At 40.9% G+C, this 9467-nt stretch overlaps 1 protein-coding gene across 1 annotated transcript in view; it reads right to left on the bottom strand.

The window, feature by feature from the left end:
• Positions 1 to 3183: 3183 nt before the first annotated feature.
• Positions 3184 to 9467, bottom strand: part of cpne2 (copine II) — a 41838-nt gene continuing 35554 nt past the window's right edge. The window contains exons 14-15 of the mRNA XM_076082277.1: positions 5920 to 6156; positions 3184 to 3291 (exon numbers count right to left, since the gene is read on the bottom strand). Coding sequence (XP_075938392.1) covers positions 3184 to 3291; positions 5920 to 6156 — 345 coding nt within the window. The remainder of the gene's footprint in view (positions 3292 to 5919; positions 6157 to 9467) is intronic.

Genomic DNA, 9467 nt, shown 5'->3' with positions numbered 1-9467 from the left:
TCACGTTGAATGATGTCTGAATCCTCATGTTTATTACAGACCATATCCTATCATTTCATGAATTTACAGGTTCAAAAGCCACTCAATTTTAAATATTTTTTACCCTTTTAACATTCAGCAAATATCATACCTCAGCACTCAGAACATTTGTTCTCTCACTTGGTATGTATTACATTCCTGTTCTTCCCAGATGTCATCCATTGTGGCCGCATATCTACAAGTGTGTGACAAACAAAAAGCACCTGTCTTAACATGCAACACAACTGACAGTTAAAGTAAAAGCCATACAACAATAATACACTATTATAGAATTTATAATCAGCATTAACACCGGAGAGTGGCGAATTTCACAATGTCATGAATGAAACCACAAAGAAATGCAGGATTTGGACAAACCTGAAGACGTGTAAACACTAGTCCACCAGCAACCGTCTATACAGTGAAAAACAAAGTCAATAAAGTCATCAGAAATTTGAGTTACATTCATTTCAAGTTGAACCATGTTGCACACATTCAAACCAACATTCAATTTCCATTTATTTTGTAGGTCATTTCTTAATCATTTTAATACAAATAAGCTTGGATGAAAGCGTGTTTTTAGGAAACACTAAATTACTTATTTATGTGACATTTGGATCTGGCATCTGTCTACAATTTTAGAAAACAATATAATTTGAGCAATGTTCCTGTCAGATACAGTGAAGGAATTATTCAATCAATCAGCCATTAATCTATAAATAATCAGTCGCAAAATATGTTGTCCCTTGAGTGGTAGAAGATCTTGTTAGAGAGGAGTGTTTGTGACTTTGTTTTGATAGTCTTGGTGTTTTGCATTGGCACACACTCAGACCTCTTCAATATTTATAATTGTATAATTCTGGCACAGCTAACACAGGATGAGTACGTAATCACAAGAGGTCCTTGAGCATCCAGCCATAACTGCAAACCCAAAATATTATGCAGTTTGCTTCAGCGGAAGATTAGCTATAGACAACACACAGGCGCGCAGTCACTCACTCACTCACTCACTCTGCTGGTATAGATAATAAAGGTGAAGCTGCCACTAAAGCAGAGTAACACAGCAAAGCAAGGTATGGCAGCAGAGGCAATTAGAGTCTGCAAAAGAAAAGTAACTGTCGCGTTTATCCCCATTCACTTACATACATATCTTCATTCAATAATTAGGTAACGAATCACACAGGTTTCCTCGGCTGTCTGTACCCTGTCTGGAGCATCGAAATATTAAACACAATAGAAACTTAAGGGCCTTTCACACAGAACTGCGATGTGGAAAGCACATCCGATTTTAGGTGTACCAAATGTATCAAACACAACTGTTCCATACCACCACCACCAAGACAAATGATACACATACAATTGTAAACAAGAATACGCATTTAGTGCTAAATTACAGTTCATCTATATGCTGGCTTATTAAAGTACATGCTGTTACGATTTATATTTAACAACATATTGTGTTTTTGTTCTTTTATCAAAGTTAGGTCTTCTCCCTACGGTGTCACCAAGTATCTGAAAAGCTCATGCTGCCAACACATTACAGGGGAAGTTGCTACAGGCAGGTCGATTTGCTGCTAAATGACGTTGAGATGCCATTATGTGTCATTATACACTACCATTATGACTGGGCCCCTGTGCCACCACAGACGTGTAAGATCACAAGAACACATTCTATGTGTACCTATGTGAGCCACGTCAAAGACAAACTTCCAGCAATTTTCAACGGACAATAAACTTCTTCTGATTTTCTACTGTGGTGGTTTTGTGTCTCTCGTGGTCATTTCCCATCTCTCTGTGGTTGTGTATTTGTGGTGTGCTGCTCTTATATCCACAGACACAAAGAGGACATGACATTTCCTTCAGTTTATTAACCTGAGTGTGGACATAGACACAACTTTAGAAAATGAATAGCAACACATTTAGTACAAAGATGCACAGCAATACACATAGGAGTAGTTTAGGTACACAATTCAGCACTGCATAAAAAGTACATTAAAAACATGTAATAAACATTGGCTTATCAGAACATGAACAGCATCATATAAATATACATTCGGTATATATGCATATCAGAAACTCCTCTTCTGCTTCCAATCATTAAAACTCTGAAAGTAACAGCCTTCTCTGACACATCTGTCTCTGCCATGGGACACTTCCTTCCCGTTCAACAGAATCTCATTAAAATATTTACAAAATCTGATAAATACATCATTTGAAAAAAACAAAACAACAACAACATGCATTGGTGATCATCAGCATCAGTTTGTAAACAGTGCGTAGATATTGGCATCATGCAGGATAAACTGAAGTCATAAGAAATACAAGGATTTTGCAGAAGCTAGCAAAATGGCCCCATATTTAAAAGCCTAATGAGTTCACAAAGTATCCCACATCTGTCCTGTGTTAGTGCTACAGCTGCCACTACGGCCTCGTCCTCCTCTGATTCTGTCCTCTCGAATCAAACAAGCATAGTGGAGCATTAAAACTCGCCCTTCAGACAACTGGCTATCACAACTTTAAATTGAAACCTCCCCCTGACGATGGAGCAGGGGTGAAGAAATAGTGCTCTGCTCAGGCTCAGTCTGTGAGGCTGCCACACGTGAGCACAAAAGCAACCTGCCTTCGTCCGATCCGCTACCTGAAAAGGATCCATAAGACAAAGGGAGGGGATTGAACCACTGATATATTTCAGCTGAGAAGGGACTCTACACCAAGAAGTTGTATGTATCACATGGTATCAATCACAACACACACACATGCAAAAAGTTAAATAAAAGATGTTTTTCATTTCTCTTACAAAAAGGCCAGTGTTTTAGCTGCATATTCATAAACGTCCATATGATTTGGAGACACCTGCCATGGCTATAGACATGCAAGGTCTTTTAAACATTATTTTCATGGTTCTGTGTGCTGGAAAGCTTTAAGAAACAGAGAATATCGCCTCTGATGGATTCACAATGGATACTGACCAAACATCCAGTCACAACCTTGTAAATATAGTGGCAGGGATGTCTTCACTGTGTGATTTCTTTTTTTTTTTGTCCACAACTCATTTTTTGTTCACAGCCAATATACACACTTTCATTCTGTATCGTTTGCCGTTAATGAGAAGAGACGTTTTGTTGAGCTATTGTACAGCGTGTGGGCTTTTGTTTTTGGGGCGTCTCACTTCGGCGCTGTGTTGGCGGGCGGTAGATTCCGCTGCTTAAAGTACTGGGTGACCTGCTGAGGCAGTTCGGCTAGGACTGACTTGGCGAGGGTCTCCTTGGGTGCCTGCGAGAGGAAAAAGAGCAAGAGAGCACATTCATTTATACAACAAAAACACAAAAAGTAAAGTGAAATGAAGGCTGGAAAAAGGGTTAGTGTTTTGGTTCTGCTTTGAGTGGCTGTCTCTGACTGTGGTATTTGCACGTCCAGTGCATCAGTGCTGCTTACAGACTGTTGTGTGGTGGTTACTGTAGTGCAGGGGTCACCAACCTTTTTTAAACTGAGAGCTACTTCAAGGGTACCGAGTAGTACGAAGGGCTACTTATTTGATACAAACTTCCTGAATAACAAAGTTGCACAGATCACCTTTTAATAAAAATAAGATATGTGAAGAGACTGTTTGATCACATGTCAGTTAATTATTCCTCACAATAATTATTAAGAATGATTTCCACAACAATGATGGTATAGCTACACATACATATTTAAACATGCAACTTTTATTTCTGTTAATCTGTTTCAACATTTGAAAGTCAGAGGTATCACATCTCTGATATTTTTGTATCATCACATGATCAAAGCCGGTTACTTTTGCACATAGCGCCTGCTGGTGAATGATCCAGTGGTAATGTAGACATGTTGGGAATTCTGGGTCACCTTTGCATTGCGCAATGAAGCCTGCATGCCGGCCCGTCATCGCGGGAGCCCCGTCTGTTGTCACCGACACCAGCTTTTCCAACGGTACCTTTTTCTCCACGAAGAAACTAGTAACCAGTCTCGTCTATATCCGAGCGGGGGATCCAACCCTCCGAGGCGCGCGAGCGTCTTCGGGCGCCCGCGTTCAAACCTCTAGTCTGGGCCTTTTAGGTCGGATTGCGTTGCCTCGCCTCTTCCCCCGCCACCCCTGAGTTGTTGCCCCGCGGCCTGTTCCGAGGATTTACGGACCTGACGACGGGGTGCGCTCGCGGCGCGCGTCTGGCGCCAACGTGAAGCGCCCGCCATTCGGAACCTGAAAACCTAGTGCGGTGCGGCGGCCTCGTCCTGGCTGTCCGCCGTGCGCCTCCGGGTACCCAACTCTCTTATGACAAGAAATATTGTCATTTTAAAATCTACACTAATGCAAGCGTTTTTGATTAAAAAAGAACAGCAACTACAATTTTAGACGGAGCTCCATGGTGACTAGTGCTATTTTTAGAACATGTCTCGCGGGCGACTCACGTGGTCCCTGCGGGCGACAGGTTGCCCGCGGGCACCGTGTTGGCTACCTCTGCTAGTGGTTTATGGACACTCCTTGTCGTGATTTGTGCTAATAAATTATATTGCAATAATTGCTACCAACTTGCTAAGTATCACTACCAACTTTATGAAGATAATAATTTATAGCCAACAGACACTGCCAACACATCAGCTCATCGTTTCAGGTCACTGCCATCATTACGTTTGGTCTCTGTCTCTGCATCATTTCTTCCTCTCCGTTATGTCTCTTGCTGTCTCTCAGCCTTCCACTGACAAACTGGAATGAAGCCAGCAAACACTGTGTTCCTCCCACTACAAAGGAAGTCAGCTCGCCCACCACCCGCGCCCACACACACACACACACACACACAAAATATATACTAAAATGAACAAAAATGCAAAGTGAGTCCTCTGGTGCACAGACTACAAATGTGCACATACTTATTATAACGACGCTTAGCTACAGCACACATGTTTGGACACTCACACTAAAGCTTTTTAAATGTGCTGCATGTATGCTCATCAACACACACGCTCACAGTGTCTCTGTCGAGTCTGGGATAACCAGGCAGCTCTCCTCATCTAGCAGACCCTGCATGTTTGTGTAGTGTGTTACAATCCGAGTAGCAACAGGCTGCCATTTGGTAACACACTCACACTCAGACAGCAATGTTGTGTCATTAGGTAAAAGCCTCTACCGCAGAACTAAGATGGAGTCAAAGTGACACTGCAATTCACATCAGCAAATCAAAACATTAGCTGAAGTGTCATCTCGGCAAATGGTGACTGAAAGATGTCGAGTGGAAATAGACGATTGTGTATTTTATTCAAAATTGTCGTGTTCCAGCACAGTTCCACTCAGATCAGATCACACCACAGCTGTAAAGTAACACGGTCCGGGTTTTTTTTTTTTCTTCACATCAGAGATTTCTTCCTGTGTTGTTTTGTCTGAGCTCATCTCACTGGTTTCAAGCTGACAGGACTAGAAGAAAAAACAATCACTATTTAGGAACACATCTGGTGGGGTTGTTTTCTTAAGTTGCTAGGCAACTGTCAATCAAATCTGATCAAACCACACCCACACAGTCGTGATAAAACAAAGAACAAATGAATGAGTGATCTGACTCCCGTATCAGATTTGAGGATAGCATAAAACCATTTGGGATAAGACACCTCGGACTGGACTTTTGTGTCTGTGTATGTATATCACTATACAGTATAGGTGCATTTATGTTTTTTGTTATTAAACTAGACTTTGCTACACAGTGCAAAAAGTCTTAAAACATTTAAATGTATGTACAGCATTTGGAAGGCAAAGACTTGACCAACAATTTAAATTCTTAATTGTTATGTTACAGTAAACATCAACCATGACTTGCAGCCGTTGTATTTCATTTTTTCTTTTAAGTGCATGACGGTTCCATGTCATCCTGCTGGTTTTCAGAGACCAGTACTCACATTTCGGAAATCTCTGAAAGGGACGAACTGGACGATGTCGCGAACAGCCTCCTCTCCCGCGTTGGACCTTAAAACGCTGGCGTCTCCATCTAAGAACTCCATGGCAACGAAGTCTGCGTTGCCCACACCGATGATGATGATGGACATGGGTAGCTTAGACGCCTGTACGATGGCGTGACGCGTCTCGTCCATATCGCTGATGACACCGTCTGTTATAATGAGCAGAGTGAAGTACTGCTGCAGAGGGGAAGAGGGTTGGTCGAAGGGAAGATAGGGAGAGAGAAATGAGGGAGAGAAGACACAAAGGGAAGTCAGAAATACCCTTAATGTGAAGTCTTGAATCTCCTCTAAGGTCACTTGAGGAGAAATCTGCATGAAGAAAATAGACTGGGACGATAAGTCGCAATCATTGTGATTATGCAGTCAATAATGGTGAGCAGAGTGACATAGTGTTGTGGAGGTGGAGAAGGAGAGCTCGGTCAAAGGGTGAGACAAAGGAGAAAATACAAAATGCAATAGAGGACATTTCAGAGATTGTTGGGAGTGACAGTGAAGAAAAGACAAAGTATTCAAGAAGAAGAGAGCGCTTGATGACACTGCTCGAGGGAGAGAGAAAAATATAGAACCCAGAATGAAAGCTTTTCTGCATTACAGCAAGTTGGGCTCCATTCGTATAACAGAGCAGACCATCTGCTCCTGGAAAAAAATGATGGAAGGAAAATAAATGAATCGATAGATAAACAAGGGAAGGAGATGAAAAAAAGAAAGGAAGAACAAAGAGCGAATAATTTGCAGTGAGTCAGAAGGGAAAGGGATTCGGCTTCAGCATAAGACTGAAATATCCTGTAACATGTCGTAATCCATTCGTGTTGAAGTTTCTTATTGGATGTATTACAAAAAAAAAAAAACATACACAAATTCTAAATAAAGCACTTTCAGGAGAACATGTCTATAAAATACACTTACATAAATACACACATAAATGCTTGAATAAGATAGAAGGATCTTTTTTTAGGAAGCAACTGTCATTATTTTGATTGCATTCAGACATTAACTCGACTCAGTCGGCAGAGTGTTAATATTGAAAGTCTCGCGTGTCCAAGTGGCACCAGATTCGACACTGCACTCATTGGGTCCGTATCAATACACCCGGCAAGTGTGAAATAGATCCGATCAGATTCTTGAGATATACTAAGGACATACCGACATACAGACAGACACAGATGCCTTGCTTTATAATCAGATTGTTGACACGCATTAATTACCTTTTTTGTCCACTTTGGGGCAGCAAAAAGCTACAAACACACATTTGACATATTATTATTTTAAAGTTGTTACGGTTTGCTTTTTTTAGCAAACACTATTCCTACTATGTATCCAATCGGCATGGAGCAGCATTAGCATCTGTATCGAGTTGTGTTTCTGGACAGCTGAAAAATGTAGGTCCAATATTCACTCTCCTTCTAGCTCTGTTTTGGTCCCCAACAACTCCTGAGAGAAATATCTGGCTCTTTAGCAGGAAGCATACAGTGGGTTTATCAGAGCTTCTTCGATGAAAACAACTGCTTGCTGGAAACAGGGTTGATGAGAGTGAACCAAATTGTAAAGTCACAAGCCGTAAAACCAAAATTGAGAGCTGAAGAAAGGTCTAGCAGTAGTCTTAAAAGCAGCGCTTCAATATATTATCAGGCATATTAAGCAAATAAACGCTGGCATTTTAAGAAAGCAAAACAAACACAGAGCCGAAATACTGATGCCAAGGATACATACAGAGCGTGAGAGGTGAGGATGTAAACCACAACATCTCTGCTTCAGAAATATGTAAAAAATAATGTGCAAGCCTGCCAGTCTGGATCGCACTAAAGGTAAAATAAGCAAACTGTACAATGTTCATAAAGTATATTAATAACCAAAATCATCCACAAATTCACAGAAACTTCTAAAACTACAGTTGTTATGGAGGATAATTGTGATCATTGGACAAGAGTTTTGGTGATGTTACAAGTTTAAACAAGCTACTTAGATATTTTTTTTTAAATTAATCAGTTATCTTGATTATGAAGCAAAATAATCAGATAAACATCTAAAATTATATATATACATAAAATATATATTAAATAACAAACCCATCGAACCAAAATTCAACAAAGCTGTGAAATATAGTTGTAATGCTTATGATAGTTTTCTTTACCATTTTACTGCACGTACACACACAAACACAAACACACCAGACAGAACAAGGATACAGTGTGTCTAATGTGGACAGAGACTTCAGACGGATTACAGGAGGCACGACATCCTATCACACCTGTCCATTATTACCTGTATCAAACCTGAGACACAAAAGGTATCTCTCTCTTTCCTACACACACACACACACACACACATTTTGCCGCTTCTAATGATATTTTATTGAGCATTAACGTAACTTAATGGTGGCATAAAGCGAGTTTCATTCAATGCAACAGTGAAAACAAACAGTGGGAACCAATTTTACACCAGAGGCCTGAAGTGAGTGGGTTAGCCAGCTATCTTCCAGTATAGAGACAGCAAGATTAAGTCCCGCCCACACTGGAGGGATAACAATTAATCCCTCTCCATTCACTTTGCATTGTGTGAAGGTGACTCCTTGTCACTTTTGTCTGCTAGCAAACAACAGAACAATGCCTAAAGGCATGCTGTGGTGGGATGCACATACCAACAGAGAAAATAAGCTTTTATAAGTTTCCATACTAATAAAATGATTATGTCCCGTAGACCTCAAGAGCTCACACTAAACACTGCACTTCCAAGGGTCCTCTGCGATACAACCGCCAAGCGTGAAGAATAAAAGAACATTAACTCTTTGTTAAATCAACAACACAAACTGCCACATAAAGTGGAGGTTGGGTGGGAGCATAAGTGTGATCATCAGAGTAAGCAGAGATAGTGTTGTGTCCATAAACCTCCATAAATATGATATGACATTACTGGTCACACAGTTGTGAATGAGCCAATCTGTAAGGCATATTGATATCGATCAGCCCATAAAAGTGTGACTTCACTGTATTAACACTATGCTTATTTTCTGCCAGAGATACCTCTGATGCCAATGAATTGACCATTTATGGCAAATGGTTGGAAAGTTAGCGTTGTTGAAAAAGAACATGAACTAGTTTTGTGGTCTGTCTCGTATAAGGCAGATCATATGTGGGCACGCACACACACACACACACACACACATGCACAAAGAACGTGCATCGGTTCTGCGCACTAGAATTGTTATCCTATGATAAGAACAACAAACATGAAGACACACGCTGACATTAATCGGAACAAAATCACACTTTTATGTTGCACACACACACACACACACACACACACGGGGAGGGCTCTGAAGCCTGTCTCTTTAATGTGCTAACAGCAGCGCTCATTAGAGAATCATTATAACACAGATAGACAGGGTCGCTCACACACTGGGACACGCACAAACTGCACTGGCCTGCAGCCTGTGTGTGAGTGTGTTAGTAACGGGAGTGTGTTTGTACACAGTTACACAGTCTGCCGTC

The sequence above is a fragment of the Anarhichas minor genome, unplaced genomic scaffold, assembly GCF_050575085.1.
Source record: "Anarhichas minor isolate MPS153535 unplaced genomic scaffold, ASM5057508v1 ptg000090l, whole genome shotgun sequence".
NCBI lineage: Eukaryota > Metazoa > Chordata > Actinopteri > Perciformes > Anarhichadidae > Anarhichas > Anarhichas minor.
Note: the sequence above shows the minus strand (reverse complement) of the source record. Positions and strands in the feature narration are given on the sequence as shown.